Source organism: Columba livia, chromosome 22, assembly GCF_036013475.1.
Source record: "Columba livia isolate bColLiv1 breed racing homer chromosome 22, bColLiv1.pat.W.v2, whole genome shotgun sequence".
In the NCBI taxonomy this organism is placed as follows: Eukaryota; Metazoa; Chordata; class Aves; order Columbiformes; family Columbidae; genus Columba; species Columba livia.
In genome coordinates, this window is record NC_088623.1 from 5,838,301 (window position 1) to 5,857,754 (window position 19,454).

The 19,454-nt window shown below is 68.3% G+C and overlaps 6 protein-coding genes and 1 non-coding gene across 9 annotated transcripts; 4 read left to right on the forward strand and 3 right to left on the reverse strand.

Moving 5' to 3' along the window:
- Nucleotides 1-95: 95 nt before the first annotated feature.
- Nucleotides 96-409, reverse strand: LOC135576074 (small Cajal body-specific RNA 2). Its single transcript, XR_010467672.1, has one exon. It is a non-coding gene; the product is annotated as a small Cajal body-specific RNA 2 (non-coding RNA).
- Nucleotides 410-665: 256 nt separating this feature from the next.
- TMEM167B (transmembrane protein 167B) lies at nucleotides 666-2,515 on the reverse strand. The gene is made up of 3 exons (XM_065038941.1): nucleotides 2,357-2,515; nucleotides 1,610-1,741; nucleotides 666-1,307 (listed from the first exon to the last, which is right to left on the reverse strand). Exons 1-3 carry the CDS (start codon nucleotides 2,364-2,366, stop codon nucleotides 1,225-1,227), a joined length of 225 nt encoding a protein of 74 aa, XP_064895013.1. The 5' UTR covers nucleotides 2,367-2,515; the 3' UTR covers nucleotides 666-1,224.
- LOC135576058 (actin-associated protein FAM107A-like) lies at nucleotides 2,503-5,146 on the forward strand. The gene is made up of 5 exons (XM_065038940.1): nucleotides 2,503-3,177; nucleotides 3,595-3,631; nucleotides 3,739-3,883; nucleotides 3,981-4,119; nucleotides 4,696-5,146. Exons 1-5 carry the CDS (start codon nucleotides 3,154-3,156, stop codon nucleotides 4,801-4,803), a joined length of 453 nt encoding a protein of 150 aa, XP_064895012.1. The 5' UTR covers nucleotides 2,503-3,153; the 3' UTR covers nucleotides 4,804-5,146.
- A 443-nt stretch (nucleotides 5,147-5,589) lies between these two features.
- On the forward strand, nucleotides 5,590-6,814 carry GPR25 (G protein-coupled receptor 25). The gene has a single exon (XM_065038930.1). The coding sequence runs from the start codon at nucleotides 5,590-5,592 to the stop codon at nucleotides 6,703-6,705; it is 1,116 nt and encodes a 371-aa protein (XP_064895002.1). The 3' UTR covers nucleotides 6,706-6,814.
- Nucleotides 6,815-8,031: 1,217 nt separating this feature from the next.
- On the forward strand, nucleotides 8,032-13,460 carry INAVA (innate immunity activator). 3 transcript variants are annotated; one of them, XM_065038924.1, is made up of 9 exons: nucleotides 8,032-8,123; nucleotides 8,744-8,803; nucleotides 9,286-9,410; nucleotides 9,488-9,607; nucleotides 10,086-10,317; nucleotides 11,308-11,379; nucleotides 11,459-11,831; nucleotides 12,322-12,892; nucleotides 13,087-13,460. In XM_065038924.1, the coding sequence occupies exons 2-9, from the start codon at nucleotides 8,758-8,760 to the stop codon at nucleotides 13,177-13,179; spliced, it is 1,632 nt and encodes a 543-aa protein (XP_064894996.1). In that variant the 5' UTR covers nucleotides 8,032-8,123; nucleotides 8,744-8,757; the 3' UTR covers nucleotides 13,180-13,460. The 3 variants fall into 3 exon arrangements, with proteins under 3 accessions (XP_064894996.1, XP_064894994.1, XP_064894995.1); XM_065038922.1 differs by lacking the exon at nucleotides 8,032-8,123 and having other exon boundaries at nucleotides 8,134-8,803; XM_065038923.1 differs by lacking the exon at nucleotides 8,032-8,123 and having other exon boundaries at nucleotides 8,136-8,803; nucleotides 11,326-11,379.
- Nucleotides 13,461-13,651: 191 nt separating this feature from the next.
- SHISA4 (shisa family member 4) lies at nucleotides 13,652-16,681 on the forward strand. The gene is made up of 5 exons (XM_065038933.1): nucleotides 13,652-14,227; nucleotides 15,164-15,335; nucleotides 15,577-15,710; nucleotides 16,016-16,198; nucleotides 16,290-16,681. Exons 1-5 carry the CDS (start codon nucleotides 14,155-14,157, stop codon nucleotides 16,334-16,336), a joined length of 609 nt encoding a protein of 202 aa, XP_064895005.1. The 5' UTR covers nucleotides 13,652-14,154; the 3' UTR covers nucleotides 16,337-16,681.
- Nucleotides 16,682-17,312: 631 nt separating this feature from the next.
- LOC135576057 (myb-related transcription factor, partner of profilin-like) lies at nucleotides 17,313-19,124 on the reverse strand. Its single transcript, XM_065038932.1, has 2 exons — nucleotides 18,487-19,124; nucleotides 17,313-18,016 (listed from the first exon to the last, which is right to left on the reverse strand). The coding sequence occupies exons 1-2, from the start codon at nucleotides 18,941-18,943 to the stop codon at nucleotides 17,475-17,477; spliced, it is 999 nt and encodes a 332-aa protein (XP_064895004.1). The 5' UTR covers nucleotides 18,944-19,124; the 3' UTR covers nucleotides 17,313-17,474.
- Between the last annotated feature and the right edge of the window lie 330 nt (nucleotides 19,125-19,454).

A 19,454-nucleotide genomic window follows, 5' to 3' on the forward strand; every position in this document is an offset into this window, starting at 1 on the left:
CTGCCGGCAGTTCGCAGGGGCCCTGCACGGAGCCGGGGGCCGTGGGAGCGCCGCCGGTGCAGGGCCGGGCTCGGGGCCGTGTCCGGGGCCAGGCGGCGGGTCAGAATCGCAGGGCGCTCAGCGGCCGCGGCCTCGCCTATCTGATCGACTCATCCCGCCCGCCGCCGGCCGCCGCACAGCGCCCGGGGGCTTCGCGGCGCCGCTTCTTCTCACCTCGGCCCGGCCCGGCCCGGCCGATCGAATAAGATCAACGTGTAGGGGGTGGGGGGGAATCGGGCCGCGCCTCGCACACGCGCCTTGCACACTCACACACACAGGCTGCACACACGCACTCGAGCTTCGCACGCCCCTCGCACCCGCACAGACACGCACGCACTAACAAGCACAGCCCACGCACCCACCGACCCGCCACCACCGCACCCCGCCCGCCAGCGCCGCCGCGCCGCCTTTTATAGAGCGGCTGCGCGGGGCACGATGGGAAGAGCCGGGCAGGCCACGCCCCGCGCGGCACGCCCCCTGGCGGCGGGAGGACCCGCCCCGCGCACACACGCACACACATTAATAGCCATAATACAGAATATATAGAATACACATCTATCATACACACACATCTATACACACGCACGCGCCAATGCTATATATATATATATACACAGGACAGGAGCCACAGCCGCCCACAGGGGAACCCCCACTTTATTTACACATTGTGGTCCAGCATTTACAAACTGGGGGTGTACAAACCCCCCAGCTCCAGGGGAGACACCCCCACTGGGGGACCCTACACGCTCCTGGGGCAGCGGGGAACCCCTCTGGTGAGGGGAGGCCCTGTCCGCCCCCACCCCCCCAGATCCCCGCAGCGGGAACTCGCTCTGACCCCTGCCAGGACACGGCGTTTGGCGCCAGAAGAACGTCCACGGGGCACAGCCGGATCGCCCCTGTCACCGGGGGGCTGCACACGGATCTCCCCACCCACTGAGCCCCTCGCACGCCCAGAAACTTCTTTTCCCACAGCTGAAGGGTGGCCTGGTGACACCCAGTGCTGTCCGGTGACACCAAAGCTTCCCAGTGGCACTCAGCGCCGCCCAGCCCCGCCGAGGGGGACATGGTGGGTTTAGGTGGAGTGTTGGGCCATGGCAGGTCCCCAGGGCCACTGCAGGCGGGGTCCAGGCTGGTGGTGGGGCGGGTGGGGTCGGTACCGGAGTCTCGGGTGGTGTCCCCGCACGGTCACTTCACCACCAGGACGTAGAAAGCCATGAGGACACAGGACACAGCCACGGCAACGTGCAGGCGGGTGCCGATGACAGCGGCTGCGGGGCCGGGGCAGAGCGGGGTGAGACCCCCGTGTCCCCATCCTGGACTCTCTGTCCCTGTCCCACACCCTCATGTCCCCATCCCAAACCTCCATATCCCCATCCTGGAGCCCTGTGTCCCCATTCTGGACTCCCACGTCCCCATCCTGGACCCTTGTGCCCCTGTCCCAGAGCCCCGTGTCCCCACCTTAGAGCTTCACGTCCCCATCTCAGACCTCCGTGTCTCCATCCATCCCAGACCCTCATGTCCCCATCCCAGACCCCGTGTCCCCAGCCCGGACCCCGTGTCCCCGTCTCACCCTTGTAGAAGACGCCCCAGACGCCGCGTTTCTCGGAGAGCAGCCAGGCCTTGAGCCGCGGCACCTTGCGCAGGTACGCGCAGGTGCAGACCAGCAGCAGCCCGAACACCAGCAGCCCGTCTAGAGAGTAAACTGGGGGAGCCTCAGCGGGGAGGCACGGGCAGCCCGGCACCCCCAGCGACACAGAGCCCCCAGCTCCCCGCCAAGAGACCCGGAGCCCCCAGTTCCCCCCACAAAAAAGGGACCCAAACCTCCCAGTGCTCCCCCAAGGGACCCAAAACTCCCAGTTTCCACCCTAAAGGCACCCAGACCCCCAGTCCCTCCCACCACCGCTCAGACCTCCCGGCTCCTCCCCGTCCCAGGGACCCGCCGCTGAGCCCCCGGTGCCCCCGCCCGCCCCGGGCCGGTCCCGGTTCCCCCCCGGTGCCCCCGCCCGCCCCGTCCGGTCCGGTCCCGGTTCCCCCCCGGTGCCCCCGCCCGCCCCGTCCGGTCCGGTCCGGTCCCGGTTCCCCCCGGTGCCCCGCCCGCCCCCGGTTCCCCCCGGTGCCCCCGCCCGCCCCGTCCGGTCCGGTCCCGGTTCCCCCCCGGTGCCCCCGCCCGCCCCGTCCGGTCCGGTCCGGTCCCGGTTCCCCCCGGTGCCCCGCCCGCCCCCGGTTCCCCCCGGTGCCCCCGCCCGCCCCGTCCGGTCCGGTCCCGGTTCCCCCCGGTGCCCCCGCCCGTCCCGTCCGGTCCCGGTTCTCCGCTCACCGTTGGTCATGACAACGGCGGCGCCCCCGGCGCTCCCGGTCCGGCCGCTCTGCGCATGCGCGGAGCCGCTCCTCCCCCCCGCCGTGGCCAACGCGACACCGGAAGCCGCAGGCGCGGGCAGTCGCGTGCCGATGGCGCCAGGCGCGGCCAGCCGACAGCCGAACCGCCCAGGCGGGGAGGGCGAGCCGGCCTGCGGGAACAGGCAGCAGCAATCGAGCGCCTATGTAGGGGGTAACACCAGTATCGCCCAGTATCACCAGTGCACCCGGGCACCAGAAGCTCGCAGTGCTCACATTCCTGTGCACCCAGTCCCCATCCCAGTCCCCCAGTAACCCCCAGTCCTCCCAGTAACAGTCCAGTGCACCCAGTCCCCATCCCAGTCCCCCAGGTTCCCCAGTAACTCCCAGTCACCCCATAACCCCCATTCTCCCAGAGCATCCAGTCCCCATCCCAGTTCCCCAGTCACCCAATAACCCCCAGTGCCCCCAGTATCCCAGTCCCTCCAGTGACCCCCACAGCCCAGTGGATCCCAGTGCCCCCAGCGGGACCAGTTCCCCCAGCAGTGACAGTGGCACGGTGCCACCAGCCCTGCGCAGGACACGTGTCACCGTCCACTCGGCCCCGTCAGGGCTAATCCTGGGGCTTAATGGCTTTTGCTGATCGGAGCGAGGCCACCGTCACTGTCACCGTCACCGGTGGAGCACACGGGTGATCAAACGGGCTCAGTGGAGCCACAACCCGGCCCGTGTCCCTGCGTCCCCCCGGGCGCGGGGACAGGGACCGCCAGCATCGGGGACATGGGGCTGTCGCAGAGCAGGAGGGTGAGTGGTGGCAGCTGGTGGGGGTGGCCGGGGGACAGGGACACCCTGCGCTGGGTCCTCCATCTCCTGCACTGGAGGACACGGGGGGATGACAGGGGCTGCCCTGAGATACGTCCCCAGGCTGTCCCCATGCTGCCCCCAGCATCAGCCTGGGGACCCCTCACCATCCTTAGGTTCCAGAGTTAACGTGGAGAAAATCCACTCAGCTCTCCCTCCCTTGCACCCACCCGCCACAGGGGAGGGACACACGGGGTGCCGGTGGGTGACAGCCGTGGGGGGACAGAGGTCCAGCCCCACAGAACCCCCGGCTCTGCCGCCTGCTGAAGGTGTCCCCTGCAGTGTCCCCAGCCCAGGCAGGACACGGAGCCAGGGACCTGCTGAGTGTCCCCGTGTGACCCCGCTCTTTGCCTTTGCCAGGGTGACAGCAACGCCCCGAGGAGCAGCGCCGTGCCGGGTGGGTGCTGGGGCGAGGGGGACCCCGGGGTGACAGGGACCCCAGGGGTGATGGGGACCCCACCCCATGGTGACCCCATCCCCCGCTGACCCCTGCCACCCCTGCAGAGGGTGACGGGGGCGATGTCCCCTCCCTGACCATGGCCACCGATGGCCACGGGGGCCTCATCCAGCCCAGGAAGTTGCCAAACCCGGTGCGGGAGTCCCGGAGCCACCGGGAGCTGCACCGGGAGCTGCTCTTCAGCCACAGCAGGTGTGTGGGGACGGGAGCTGGGGGGGGACAGGACGGTCCCAAGCCGGGTGGCCAAGTGGGGGTGGCCTTGTCAACATCCGTCTGTCCGTCTGCGCAGGGGGCTCCTGCCGCGGCGCCGGGCAGAGCTCCCGCGGGTGCTGGAGAACCGGCGGCTGCGGCAGCTGGGGGAGGAGCTGCGGGGACCCCCCTCCGACCTGGAGCAGCAGCTGAGGAAACGCCACCAGAGGCTGGAGGAGGTTTGTGGCGTCCCTCTGTCCCCTGTCCACCCACCCCAGCCCTCCAGCCCTCCTGCCTTCGCCTCACCGTTCTCCATCCATCCATCCATCCATCCATCCATCCACCTGTTCATCCATCCATCCATCCATCCATCCACCTGTTCATCCATCCATCCCATGATCCACCCATCCCATGATCCATCCATCCATCCCATGATCCATCCATCCATCCTATGATCCATCCATCCCTCCATCCATCCATCCCTCCATCCATCCCTCCATCCATCCACCTGTTCATCTGTCCATCCTGTGATCCATCCATCCATCCATCTGTTCATCCATCTGTCCATCCATCCATCTGTTTGTCCATCTGATGATCCATCTGTTCATCCATCTGTCCATCCGTCCATCTGTTTGTCCATCTGGGGGATGGCCGAGGGAGACTGTGTTGGAGCGATGGGTCAAGGGATGGTCAAGGGTGGCCAGGTCATTGGGTCGGGGTTGGTGGGACACCCAGGTCAGGAGATGCTGGGTCACGGGGACAGCCATGGGGACCCGGGCAGGGACTCACGGCCGCCCCTCGGTTCCCCCCGGCAGCAGGAGCGGGGGGCAGCAGTGGGGCCGGACCCTCGCCCCGAGTTCCTGCTGGTGCGGGACGGCCTGAGGAAGATGAAGGTGGCGGAGGTGGCCGCCCGGCAGACGTGAGCAGGACCCAGTGCGGCAGAGCGGGGGCTGCTCCCCCGGCCCCCCCACGATGCCACACCGGGGTCCCCCACCCCCGGCACGTCTCGGCGCTGGCACCAGCACCTGGCACCGTCATTCTAGGAGAGCTCGTGGTCGGGGTGGCTGCGGGTGATGCTGTGTCGGTGTCCCCAGAGCGGTGAGAACCAACGTGCCAGGGGCTGGAATGAGGTGGCAGCGCTGGGGCGGCATGGAGACACGCGGGGACGTACGGGGACACGCGGGCAACGGTTGTACCAAACCTGCACCTGCTCTGGCTCGCTCTGGAAACAAAAAAACCCCATAAAATAAAGGTTTTCATCTGTTCTTCTCAATGCAAATGTGACGGGGACAGGGCTGGGGACGGCGGTTGGTGGCACTGGCGTGGGTGGACGCTGCGCGGTGGGGACAGAGGCTGCAGGGCGGGCTGGTGGCCAGTAGCTCAGATCAGCGATGGTCCCACCAGCAGGCTGGTGTCACCCGAGGCCTTCAGCCGTCACCCGCCGGTGCGGAGCCTTCCTCAACCCCTTGATCTTCCTCTCCCCTCTCCTTTTTTGGGGGAGTCTTCCTTCTCGTTGTGTTTTCTTTGTTGTTTTTCTGTTTCCAAAATTACACGTGCTTCCCCTCCTGCCCCTTCCACCCCGCAGCCCCTGCCCCGTTGGGAAGGAAGTGCGAGACGATGTTTTTGAGCGGATTTCAGATCAACAACTCAACCGCGGGGCTGGGCGCTGAGCACCGCCCTGGGCACCGGGAGGGCGACCGGCCGCCCCCATGGCTCCCGAGGAGCTCGTCACCTCGGATGACTACGAGTACCCACCGGTGACCAGCGCGATGGAGAACCAGTGGGTGTCCTCCAGGGGGGAGCTCTTCTTCACCACCATCTTCATCCCCATCCTCTACTCTCTCATCTTCCTCCTCGGCCTGGTGGGGAACCTCTTTGTCATCGTGCTGATGGCCAAGAAGAGCAGGGGCAAGAGGATGGTGGACACGTTCGTGCTGAACCTGGCGGTGGCCGATGTCGTGTTTGTCTGCACGTTGCCCTTCTGGGTGGCAGCGGGGGCGCAAGGGAACCGCTGGCTGCTCGGCGAAGGGCTCTGCAAGCTCAGCAGCTACGTCATCGCCGTCAACCGCTGCTCCAGCATCCTCTTCCTCACCGCCCTCAGTGTGGAGCGCTACCTGGTCATCAGGAAGGTGCTGGACACCAAGGTGATGGGTTCCCAGAGACACGTGCGCGTCACCTGCGGCGTCATCTGGGCCGTGTCCCTCCTCCTGGGCGCCCCCACCCTGCTGTACCGGCGGCTGGACGGGCACGACTGCTGGGATGAAGATGGAGAGGACTTCAGCCTGGCCATGGTCTTCCTCACCTTCCTCCTGCCCTTGGGCGTCATCTCCTTCTGCTACTGCTCCATCTACTGCCGGCTCCAGCGCCACGTCCGCCTGGGCAGGGGTGTCCGACGGTCCCACCGCGCCATCGTCACCATCGTCACCGCGTTCCTCTGCTCCTGGCTGCCCCTCAACGCCTGCAAGGTGCTGCTCTTCTTCCTCGCCAAGGGGATGCTGGTCCTGTCTCAGGGCCAGGAGGTGGCCCTCAGGTGGCTGGTGGCCACCAGCACCTGCCTGGCATTCGTCAACAGCTGCGTCAACCCTCTCATCTATGCCCTGATGGACGGACACTGCCGGCCCCGATGTCCCCTAGGTCCCCGTGCGCCGGGGACAGGTCCCAGAGCAGCCGCCCCCTCCTCCACCAGCGACTCCAGCCTCCTCTTCGGCGTCTGGACCCGCTCCCGGTGCAGGACCCGGCACCAGCCGGCACCGGGGGGCACCCCGCTGAGTCCCCCCGCCTCGTCCCCAGGTGCCACCGCTGTCCCCCCTGGTCCCCAGCTGTGACCCCGGTGCGATTCCCCAGGGATCTGCCCCCCGGGATGCTCCGCGTGCGGGGCAGCTTTGGTAACAGGAACCCAGTTTGAATCCCAATTAATACAAATTCAGCCTTATCGCTAATGATATCCTGTAGTCTTTGAGCTGATTTACCACTCAAATCCCGGCGAGACTTGGGGACATTGGGAAGCCGCGGGTGGAGGGGACGGTGCTGGGGAGTCCGTGGAGGTGCTGGGCAGTGCTGCTGCCTGCGCTGCTGCCTGCGTCTGCCTGGGGTTGGCTTTGCTGCCTGCACCCTGCCTGCACCCTGGCCTGCACCTGCCCTGCTTGCAGCTCTTCCTGCCTGCACCCCTGCCCGCATCTCCCCACCTGCACCGCTTGCTGCTCTTCTCCTGCCTGCAGCCTCTCCCTGCACCTCTCCTGCCCGCACCCTGCCTGCACCCTGCCCGCACCCTGCCCGCACCCTGCCCGCACCCTGCCCGCACCCTGCCCGCACCCTGCCCTCCCGTCCCCGTGGCCATGGGACCGTCCCGTGGCGCTGAGCCGCACTTTCCACCGCCTGCCCCACGCTGGCAGCGCAGGATGTGGCCGACTCGCCCGCGCCAGCCGCCCTGATTCATCTCACGCCTCAGCGGCGGCCACGGCAGCGCCGTTCCCACGGCCTGGCACTGCCCCGGCACTGCCCCGGCACAGCTCTGGCACTGCCCGGCACTGCTCAGCTCCCGGCGTGTCCCTGCTCTGGGAAAGGGACCGTGGTAGCAGTGCCAGGGCGGCACCGCCGGGCTCAGGTCCCCGCCTGCTGCCGGTGTTTTGGGGATGCCAGCCCCTGGGAGACCCCCCAGCCACGGCGGGGACGGGGACATTGTCCCTGCACCTGGCCTGCACCTGCACAGCTCTGCGGATGGAGCCTCCACCGGCACTGTGCCACGGTGTGCCGGGCTGTGCCAGGCTGTGCCGTGCTGCACCGTATCATGCTCTGCCATACCACAGGGTGCCAGACAGTGTGAAATTGTACCATGTTGTGCCATACTAAGACGTGCCATGCCACAGCATATTACCACACCATACCATGCCGTACCATACTGTACCATACCATACCATACCATACCACACCATGCCACCCAGTGCCCTACCATGTCGTATTGTTCCATGTCATATCATGCCATACCGCGCCATGCTGTACTGTATTGTACCATACCACACCACACCGTACTGTGCCTTACTCTGCCACCCTTTTCCACCGCACCGCGCCGCACCCGTCCCCCCCGTGCCGTGCGGAGCCCCCAGGCCGTCTGTGCCGCCGTGGCCGCGGCGGGCGGGGGCCGCGGTGGGGAAGGTGTTGCTCACCCGCTCCTCCCTCCGCCTCAAGTCAGGACTCGTCCCCGTGTCCCGGCGCAGCAGAGCCGGCAGCGGCGGCGAGCGCCCAGGTAAGGCATCGCCCCCCGCCCCGCCGCGGACCCCAGCCCTCCCTCCCCTGCCTCAGTTTCCCCAAACCGCTCAACGTCCCCCCGGGGGAAACTGAGGCACGGTGGGGGGGGAAAGCAATGCAAACCTGGGGGTGAGAACCCCCTCTGCCCCACTCCCACCCATGCGCTGCTCCAACACCAAGAGCAAGGGGGTGTCGGGGTACCGGGGGGAGCCACTTTCCCAGGGCCAGCAACCCCCTCAACACAGGAGCCACCTCCAGCCCAGTGGAAAGGAAATCAAAACTGGGAGAGGCTCCCAGCGAAACCGGCCAGGGCGGGAGCGAGGCCCCCCCGCCCCCCCGCCGCACCCCGACCACCTTTGCCCCCGGGATGGGTCTCGTCCTGGCAACCCCAGCCGCCACACACGTGTTCGCACACCTTTGTTTATCGTAGGACCTACAAGAAGGCAGGCAGAGCAAACACGGCCTCGCCTTCCTCCCCCTCTCCGCCATCACCGGAGCTGGCGGCCGGGAGGGCCGGGGCAATGCTGAGGGCTGGGGGGGGTGCGGGGAGGGGTGCACCCATGGGTGCTCCCTGGGGGGTGGCGTGGGGACACGGCGTCTCCACACTGTCACCCGTAGGGTCCCGGCCTGCCATGGGGGAGGCGAGTGACACGGACAGCGGGATCATGCTGCACTCGGGTGAGCGCTGGAGGGGTATTTGGGGGGGTATGGTCTTGGGGTGCCCCCAACCCACACGTCCTCTTATAGACGTGGTCCCCCCAGCTGAGAACTGGGCACTTCGGTGCATGGGAACACACAAAAGCTCCGGGGGGGGGAGTGGGAAAGTGGAAATGGGGGTTTCCCCAGTTTCGGGGGGGGCACCCAAGCGTGGGGGGGCCCGGACCGGCTTTGACTCAGCCGCGTTTCGCTCAGGGGTGGCTGAGTCAGGGCGAAACCTGCCCCGTGTCCCCCCCCCGTGCTGGGAAATCACGGCTGCCCGGGGGAGCCCGAGCACCCGTGGGTGCTGCTGGGGGGGGGAGTGCAGGGGGGCTCACGGCTGCTTGTCCTCGCCCTGTGTTTTTTGGGAAACCGAGGCAGGGAGGCTGGGGGGGGGCGGTGGGGAGGTCTGGGAGCATTCAACAGGTGTCCCTCTGTCCCCCCGTCCATCCGTGTGTCCCCAGGCCCCGACAGCCCGGTGTCCCCGCTGAAGGAGCGGGCGCAGGCGGGGCGCAGGCAGCAGCAGGCGCTGGAGATGCGGCTGGAGAGCTGCGTGCAGGAGCTGCGGCGGCTCTGCCTGCGCGAGGCGGTGAGCGGGACGGGGGACACCCTGCCGGCCCCCACCCCGCCCTGGCAGTGGCTCAGTGTCCCCTGTGCCGTCCCCAGGAGCTGACGGGGACGCTACCCCGCGAGTACCCCCTGAAAGCAGGTGAGAAGCCCCCCAAGGTCCGGCGCAGAATCGGTGCCGCCTTCAAGCTGGATGAGACCCTCGTCCTGCGTGGGGCGGTGAGGGGGTCCCTGGGGTGCCAGCGGGGCAGGGGGTCCCTGGGGTGGGTGGTAGGGACCCTTCTCCATCCCATCCCATCCCATCCCATCCCATCCCATCCCATCCCATCCCATCCCATCCCATCCCATCCCATCCCATCATCTCTGTCCCCATTCCCATTCTTATCCCCAGTCCCCTCTCCATCCCCATAGCCCTCTCCATCCCATCTCGTCTTCAGCCCCATCCCATCCCCATCCCCATCCCCATCCCCATCCCCATCCCCATCCGCTCTACCTATCACCATTCCCACCTCCATCCTCATCCTCATCCTCATCCTCCCATCCCCATACCCCTCCCATCCCAGATGTCCAAGCGTCACCCAGAGATGTCACCATCCCATGGGCAAAATTCCTGTTCCCCCTGGTTATGCCAAACCTTGGTTAGCACATGGGTGTGGTGGAGGTGGGGGGGTGCCAAGCATGTCCCCTCCGTCCCCAGGACCCGCTGAGCACCCTGGAGCGGGACCTGGCGCTGCAGCTGCAGATCGCCAAGGCCGCCCGGCGCCTGTGCCGCGAGGAGAACATCAGCAAGGGGCTGCGGAAGCGGCGGCTCACGGCCGCACACCGTGAGGAGCAGAAGCTGAAGGACCTGGAGAACGTCCTCAACCGACAACGGCTCCTGGCCGGCCGACGGCCACTGTCCGCCGGCGCTGGGACCAGCGCCACCGAGGGTGAGCCCCCCGTGTGCCCCACTGTGTCCCCTGGGAGGTGGTGGATCACTTGGGGGATGCTGGAGGTTGGGAGAGGTGGGAATGGGGGCAGGTTAATTGGGTGTCCCTGGTGAATGCACCCTGATGCTCCATCCCCTGGGAACACATCCCCTGGGTGCCCCCCAATACGCCATCCCCACTGGATGCACCGCAATCTCCCTTCCGTGGTGACTGAAGCCCCCCAGATCCACCCAATGCACCCCCCCGCAGTGCATGCACCCCAATTTTCCATCCTCTGTGATTGCACCCCCCGGGTGATCCCCAAAACACCATCCCTGGTGCATACACCCCAATATGCTCTCCCTGATGGATGCACCATGGTGAATGCACCCCAATACTTCATCCCTGCTGAATGCAGCCTCAGCAGTGTACCCCAATACGTGATCCCCAGTCAATGCACCCCAATACTTCACCCCTGCTGACTGCACCCCAATACACCATCCCTGACAACTGCACCCACCAAATGCACCCCAAGACTTCACCCCCGTGACTGCAGCCCATGACTCCCCCCAGTCCGCCCTCCCCAGGGGTTGCACCCCAACGGGTGCCAGGATTTGGCCCGGCTGCCGTGTCCCCGCCACGGCGGCACCGTCCGAGCGGGTCCCCGCTCGCCCCCACATGTTCCTCGGCTCGTTCCCGGCCGCCCCCCGGTGCTCCCGCATCCGTCACCTCGCGTGCACCAGTGACACGGTGGCGGCGGCTCCATCCCTCCCAGTGCCCCCAGTCCTGCCCAGCACCCTCCTCCCGCCCGGCCGGGCAGGCTGGGAGCTGCCCGCAGCAAAGCCGGCGCAGGGCTCGGCAGAGCCGGCCCGGCCGGTGCCGCCACCGCGGCGGAGCGTGTCGGGACAGGCGGCGGGGAGCGGGAGCGGAGCCCCGCGGGGACGCGCTGGGTGGCGGCGGGTGCCGTGGGAGAGTTTTGGCAGCCGGTGGTGGCACCGGCCCCGCTCTCAGCCGTCCTCGTCCCCGCAGAGCTCAGCACCTCCGACGAGAGCTCCCTGTCGGACGCCATCCTGCTGGAGGAGGGTAAGGGGACAGAGGGGACAGGGCAGGGACAGCGTCTCCCGTGTGTCCCCTCCATCCCAACCTTCTGTCTCCCCCGCAGAGGAGACGCAGCCACCAGGACATCCCACCCCCAAGGACCCCACTGAGGCGGAGGGTTTGGGGTCCCCCTCAGCCCCCCCCAGCCCGTGGCAGGAGACCAGCCTCGACAGACCCTACGAAAAGGGCAATAAACCCAGCGTGGACCCAGGGGATGGGGAAACCTGGGGCTCCCGGTGCTACCCCAGGTCCCCGTCAGTCACCCCTGCTGCCCCCGGCAGCCCCAGCCGCGCAGCCTCGCCGGCGCCCAGGGTGGGGGACGTCCCTCCCTACCGCTTCGTCCCCATCAGGACCCTGGTGCTGTGCCGGCAGGCGGGGTCCAGCGCTCCCAGCACCCCCGAGCCATCGGGCCGACGGGGACAGGCCCAGTCCCTGAGGTATGTCCTGTGCACGGGGACAAGGGCTTCTGCGAGGGTGGAGGCAGACAACCCTGTGGGGAGGAGGATGGAGAGGATCCTATGGGGACAGTGGATATAGCACAATAGGGTGGATGGAGCTATTCTCATGAAGATAATGGAGCTAAACCCACGGGGAGGAGGTTGGAGATGATCCCATGGGATTGAGGGAGCTAAACCCATAGGGAGGAGGTTGGACACAGAGCCATGGGGAGGAAGATGGAACTATTCCCATGGGGGGAGGTTGGATGTAACCCCAAGGGGAGGATGGAGCTAAAGCCACGGGGAGGATGGAGACAACTTTATGGGGAGGTTGGAGATAACCCTATGAGGAGAATGGACATAAATCCATTGGGGAGGAGCATGGATACAACAGACCTAAGGCCATGGGGTGCATGGAGTTGACCCCATGCAGGGAGGATGGAGATCCTCCGGGGAAGGGCCCGTGCTCAGGCGCAGGCCCTGCCCGCAGGGTGGAGGCGTGCTGGCCGCCGGCCGAGCCGCGGGGCCGCAGTGCCGTACCCCGCCGGCGTCCCACCTACTACACGGTGACGGTGCCCACCTCCTGCGTCCCGACCCCCGCACACCACTCTGGCTCCGACGACAGCATCTCCGACCTCTCCAGCGTCTCCCACGCCACCTCCCCGGGGAGCAGCAGCCCCGACGTCTCCTTCCCGCGCCCCCCGCTCCCACCGCTCCTCGCCGAACCCGGTTATTACCCCCGGGGTGCCCACCGCTTCCTGCCGCCTGCTGGCTCCCCAGCTTTCCTCTATGAGCAGGATCTGGCCCCGTTACGCTACCAGCGCCTGGTGCCCTCGCACAGCCGCATCGTGCGCACCCCCTCGCTCAAGGACTACGCGCCAGCGGCGGGGCGGGGGCTCTCCAAGGCGGCCGTGACCGAGGAGCTCAAGTCGTGGCACCAGCGCGCCCGGCTGCGGGGGGCCCGTCCCCACTCCCTCGATCGGCAAGGAGCCTTTCGGGGACCCCGTGGTGGGACCATCAGGGACGTGCCCATCAGCTGCGGAGTCCTGCCGCGGGCTCAGGTAGGACATGGGGGCTGCTGGCACAGGGATGGGAGTGGGGATAGTGGGGATGTGCAGAGTGGGGCGCATGCCAGACAAGTGGGGACCCGCAGCTGTGTCCCCGCAAACACCTCCCACCCAGGGATGTGCACCCCGGGGTGCTGCCCCAGCGTGGGGTGCGGTGCCCACACCCATGGGCTCCTTCTCCCACGCAGGTTCCCCCGATCCACGTCCTGCGGCGCTCCGCGGACGGCGTGCCCGTGCAGGTCTACATGCCTGAGAACGGCGAGATCGTCACACAAGTGTAAGCATGGACCCCCCCGCCCCCACAGCCCGGGGGGGGCACAGCCTGGCTGGCCCAGGGACAACGGGGACAGGGACGTCCCACACCCCCCTATCCTGGTGTGGAGACACAGGCGGGAGGTGCAGCCGCCCCCCCAGCACCCCTGGGGTCTGCAGGGCTGGGACTGGGTGGCTGGGGCTGGTCCCCCCGCCATGTCCCCTCACTGTCACCGTGACCCCAATGCTGATGGTGTCACCGCAATCCTCGGTTTGGGGCTTCGGTCTCTAATAAACATCTTCATTAGGGTGTTCTTGTCAGACTCTAGGGATGCGTCACCCCTGTCCCCAACCCTGTCCCCTGCCAGCGAGCGCTTGGCCCGGCCGGGATGCAGATGCTGGGGACGGGAAGGAGTGGAGGGAAAGGCTTGGGGTGCAGGGGGTGGGGAAATAAGGGGTACCGGGGAGGGGAAGGGCAGTAACGGGGGAGGGCACTGCCGGGGGGGGCCGGGCTGCCATCCGACCTCCGGAGCCGCCCCGGCGCAGCCCTGCCAGGCCGTGCCCGTGCCCGCGGGGCCGGCGGGGGCGGACGGGGGCCGGTGGCTGCGGCGGGAGGTCCCGCCGCGGGGGGGCACCGGGCAGCGACCGAGCGCCGCCGGGCTGCGGCGTCACTGCGGGCCTGCGCCGGGCTGCACCGGCACCGGGGGACACAGGCACCGGGAGCGGCACCGACCTTCCACCGGCATCGCAGCACCGGGAGCGGCACCGGGCTCCAACCGGCATCGCAGCACCGGGAGCGGCACCGGGCTCCCACCGGCAGCAGCCCCGCGGCACCGGCACCGGGGGTCGTCCGGGCTCCCAGCGACCCCGCAGCACCGGCCGCAGCCCCGCCGTCTCGGGCCCGCCCCGCAGCCGCTGCGGCACCGCAACCGCAACCGCCGCCCCCAGCCCGGCCCTCCCGGCCCCGGGCAGCGCTGAGCGGGCGCACCGGGCCCGGCCCCGGGATGGGGCCCGGCGGCGGCGGCAGCGGGTGGCCCCTGGCCGGGACCGTGCTGGTGGCCGTGGCCACCTCTCTGGGTAAGAGACACGGGGGGTCCCGGGGCGGTTGCGGGAGGAGGGCGGTGCCACCCTGCGATGGCACCCGGTGCTACCGGCTGTGACCGTGACCCTTTGCACGGAGGCTGCTTGCACCGACGTGTCCCACTGAGCACTGCTCCCAACACACCGCACCCATCTGCCACTTTTGGGGTGACCCCAAGAACCGCTCGCCCCCGGGAACAGCGTGCAGGGAGCCAGGATGCCCAGTCCTGAGGATTTGGGTGCTTCCCACGCATGCGGCCGTGCCTCAGTTTCCCCACTTGGCTCTGAGTTGCTCTGGTCCCTCTGGGCAGTGAGTGACCCCCGTATGAGACCCCCGAAGCCTCTTGGAGTGGGTGGGGAGCGAGCTGGAAGACCTGGGGGAAGGAGCCCAACCCCGGTGTCTTTCCGGCTGCTGTCCTGGCGCCTCCGGCCGCCCCCGAGGCCTCGTCGCGGGGTTATTTCTGGGAGCGCAGGTGGCTCTGGCCAGAAATAGAGCCGGGAGGCGCCGCTGGAGCAGCCGGGCGGGGAGGAGGCCTGGGGGGCCCTGGGGGATGGGTACGATGGAGCAGGATCCGCAAGGATGTGGGGCAGGATGCGGTGGGGTTGGGGAGGGAGACATGAGACAGAACGGAGCAAGATCCAGGGGGACAACATGGGGTAGGATGGAGTGGGCTACAAGGGACAGGACCCAGCAGGGTACGGAGGAATGTGGGGCAGGATGGACCAGGGGACAGGGGAGGACATGGGGCAGGATACAGGGGGATGTGGTGGCAGAGGGGCATGGGGGGACACAGGGCAGGGTGCAGTGGGGTATGAGACAGCATTTGGGGAACAGAGGATGTGGCTGGTGCTGGCACTGCTGGGGATGGCGCTGGCCGGGCTGGCGGTGCCCCAGGTGCCCCCAGGTGCCCTGGTGACAGTGGCTGTCCCCAGTGGCGGGAGGTGAGGACTGCCTGTGGTACGTGGACAAGAACGGGTCCTGGCATCCCAGCTTCGACTGTGAGTTCTACACCTTCTGCTGCGGCACGTGCCACCACCGGTACTGCTGCCGCGACCCCCTGCGCCTCATCACCGAGCGCCAGCAGCGCCACTGCCTCGCCTTCAGGTGCCGGGACCTGGGTGCTGAGCTGCAGACATGGGTGCTGGGTGCTTGCTTTTGGGTATTGGGCTCTGGGGATTGGATATTGTGCCCTGGGGATTGGATACTGGGTGCTGGTGCTGGGCGCTGGACACTGGTACTGGGCACTGGGTAGTGGAACTGGGTGCTGGGCACTGGCATTGGGCAGCCCCCTCGCAGGCCCCGCTCCCCCACGTCCCCGCGGTGACATCCCTGGGGGGTCCCACAGCCCCAAGACCATCGCGGGCATCGCCTCGGCCGTGGTGCTCTTCATCGCCATCGTCACCACCATCGTCTGCTGCTTCATGTGCTCCTGCTGCTACCTGTACCAGCGCCGGCAGCACCTGCGCACCCCCCTGCAAGGTGGGGGAGCTCCGGAGGGGTCTGCAGGGATGGGAGGGTACGGGCACTGGGGTGCAGGAGGGGTCCTGCAGGAACAGGGTGGGGGGAATTGGGGCGCAATGTGGGATCCTGGAGCAATGTAGAGGGGCATTGGGGGGGTGTGGCAGCTGGGTGCGGGATTTGGGTGCTGGGGAGGGCACTGTGGTGCGTGCTGCTGAGATCACCCCAGTGCCCGCTGCTGCCCCCCGCCAAGGGCCACGGACACCCCTGGGCACTGCCGGGCTGTGTCCCCAGGTGCCGCAGCCCCCTCTCCATCTCTCCCACAGGCCCAGAGATCCCGCTGTCCAGCTACCCCCCCGCGGCCCCCATGGCCCCCTTCCCTATGGACCCCAAAGCCGGCCCTGCACCCCCCCAGCCCGGCTTCACCCCCATGGCCATGTACCCACCGTCCGCCCCCGCTGCCCAGTACCCACTGTACCCCTCCGGCCCCCCCGTCTACAACCCCACAGGTGAGCACTGGGGGGGACAGACACCCCTCTGTTCTCCAGGGGGGCACAGAGGCCTTGCTGGGGGCTGACACCCCATCTCGCCCCCCCACAGCGCCTCCGCCCTACGTCCCGGCACAGCCCAGCTACCCCGGAGCCTGAGCCCCCATGGGGACCCCGGCATCCCCCTCCTGCTGCCGGCCAGCACGGCCGGGCTGGGGCTCTTGGGGACCTTGTGGACCCCAGTCGCCCCGCCGCGGGGCCAGGAGGGTGCTCCGGTTGTGGCCGGATCGGGCCCTTCCCGGCCGTCCCGGGTGACCCCGCGCCGGCAGCACAGGGCGGCTCTTGTCCCACACACTGGGCCCTTTGTGGTGCCTCTGCCCCGGGCACCCACGGGGGGGACACCCGGGGGTCCCCTGAGGGCCGTGCATGGCTGCACCCCTGCACACCCGCGTCCGGATTCGGCCCCCCCCGGGGTCAGCATTAAACCACGTCTTGCGCCCCACACTTGGTGTCGTCTCGGTGGCTCCGCGCTGGGGGGCAGAGCCCCACGCCCCTCCCTGGGGAGCTGTAAGGGGGGGACATGACTTTTCTCCACTCCCGTTCTGCTCCTGGGGCTTCTCCATCCAAAAACTGGGTTGGGATGGATAATCCCCACCAGTGAGCCAGCCCGGGAGCACTGTTGCCCACCCAGCCCCGCTGCTCGAAACTGGGGCGTGAAACCATTGCCAGTGGCATTTTGGGGCAGAAAGCAGCAAATTCAGTCCTGGGATGGGGGCTGTGGGTGCGAGACAGATTCCCCCACCCACCCCACCCTGTCCCGAGTCACTGGAGCTGGGACCCGACTCCCTTCGCAGCCGCTGGTGAGGAACAGGCGCCCGGGGGCGTGATTCACCCCGGCTCTTTGGCTGCTCCCGGGGTGATTCATTCCCCCACGGCACCACCACCAGGAGGGGGTCCAGGAGGGGGGGGCGTTCAGCCACTGGCTAAATTTGGGATCACTGAGATCATCGTTCCCGGAAAGGGAAGTCACACAGACCCCACTGGGGGCAAGCTGCGGCCACATCTCCCAAGGGACCACTCAGTCCCAGCATCCCATCGCCCCTAAAAACCCCGCAACGAGCCCGGGGAGGGGGAGTCGGGGGCCAGCTCTGAGTTTTATTTAAGTGGGTTGGAGAGGAAAAAAATAATAATAATAAAAATAATAAAAGAAGCAAGCCGGGCAGTGGGGGGGCACGGAAAACCCATCCCCAGGGTGGTCCCCGGCGGCCGTGGGCGCACACAGCCAGCTGCGTGGGGCTCAGGGCTTGGGGACCACCTGTCCCCGGAGGTAGAGGTCACGGATTTCGGCCAGGCTGCGGCTCAGGCCGCCCAGCGCCTGCGCGATGCCGCGCAGGATGGAGCTGGTCTCCCGGCGGCTCTCGGCGTATTCCCGGCGGAACGCCCGCATCTCCTGCACCAGCCGTTCGTTCGACTGGACGACGCGTTTCTCGGCCGGGCTGAGCTGGGCGCAGTCGGCTGCCCCATCCGACAGCCGCGTTGTCCCGGCGGGTCCCGCTTCGCCCGCGCTGCAGTTATTGAGATGCTCGGCCTCTTGCTCGAAGAGGATGCTCGGGAAATCGGAGCCCAATGGCTCCTGTTGCCCACCCAGGTCGCTGAGGGAGAGTTCGGGGGGCGCGGGGCAGGGGGGGCTCCGGCTCCAGCCCTCGCCCAGCTCGCCGGTGCCGGCGCGGGGCAGCCGGCGCTCAGCGCCGTGGCCGGGGACGCTGTCAGTGGCCGGGCTGTGGAAAGGCTCAGTCTTCACCTCCACCGGCTCCTCCTTCACCGGCTCCTCCTTGACGCCTGCGGGATGGACAGAGAGCGCGGGGCAGCTGGCGGGACCCCCCGGCTCCCCATGGACCAAGCGACCCGACCCCTTTCTACCTCTGCATCCTCTGTCCCCATCGCTCTGTCCCCGGGACTCCCATGTCCCCTCCTGGTCCCACCTGTACCTATGTGTCCCAATACACCCGTGTCCCTCATCGTGGTTCAGCCCCATCCCACGTCCCTTGTCCCTCTCCTGGTCCCAGTACTCCCACGTCTCTGTCCTGAACGTGGTCACCCACGTCCTGCATGGTCCCAGTACCCCCATGTCCCTGTCCTGGTCCTCACATGTCCCCGTCCTAGTCCCAGTAACCCCCATATCCCTGTCGTAGTCCCCATGTCCCTGTCCTGGTCCCCATGTCCCTGTTCCCCGTGCCCGTGTCCCGGTCCTTCGCATCCTGTCCCCTTCGCCCGTGTCCGTGTCCCCCCGCCCCGCTCCGCGCACCCACCGTGCGGCGCCACCCCCTCGACGCTGAGGAGCGGCGGTTCGATGCCGGCGGCGCCTCGCGGTCCCCAACCGGGCGCGGGCCCGGGGCCGAGCTCCGGCGGGCCCGGCCCGGATCCGTTCCCGTTGCCGTTGCCGGCTCGGCCGGCGGCTCGAACGGCGGGTCCCTGCCTCTCCTGCCGGTGCCGGGTGATCTTATCGTTAGCCCGGCGGCGCAGCCCCCGCCAGCGGTTCTTCACCTCGCCGATGTCGCGCTGGTTGCGGCCGGCGGCGTTGATCTTGTTGGTGATGCGCCACCAGATCTTCTGCTTCTCGTAGGCGTTGACGGTGCTGGCGGCGGCGCCGAAGAGCAGCTGCTCGTACTTGAGCACTTCGCTCATCAGGATGTCGATCTCCTGCAGCGTGAAGTTCGGCTTCCGCTTCAGCAGCCCCCGCCGCGCCCCGCCGCCGCCCGCCGCCATGCTCGCCGCCGCCTCATGGCGCCGCCCCGCCGCCCATGGCCCCGCCGCCCGTGACCCCGCCGCCGCCGCCGCGCCTTTTGTCTTGCGCCGTCTCGCCGATACCGAGCGCTCCGCCGAACGGAGCGGAGCGGGGGCTGGCGGCACCGCGCCCCCTGCCGGCCGCCGCCGGCCGCGGCAGCTCCGGTGCGGTTCCGGTACCGCCCCCTGCCGGGAGACACCGGCCCGGTTCGTCGTGGCGCCCCCTGCAGGGCCCCGCCGGCCGTTGGCGCCCCCCCCGCATCCCTCCCCGGTTCGCTCCGATGGCGCGACCCCTGCCGGTCGCCGCTGGGCAGGTCACACTGCCGGCTTGTGCGGCTGCGGAGGTGGGGGGTGTCCGGTTCGGGGTGTCCCGGTGGCCCCGGTTGGGTGGTGCCGGGCAGTCCCGGGGTGCACGGTTTGGGGGGACCCGGCAGCCCCGGGGGGCGCAGTTCGGGGTGTCTGGGTGGTCCCGCAGTGCCCGGTTTGGGGTCCC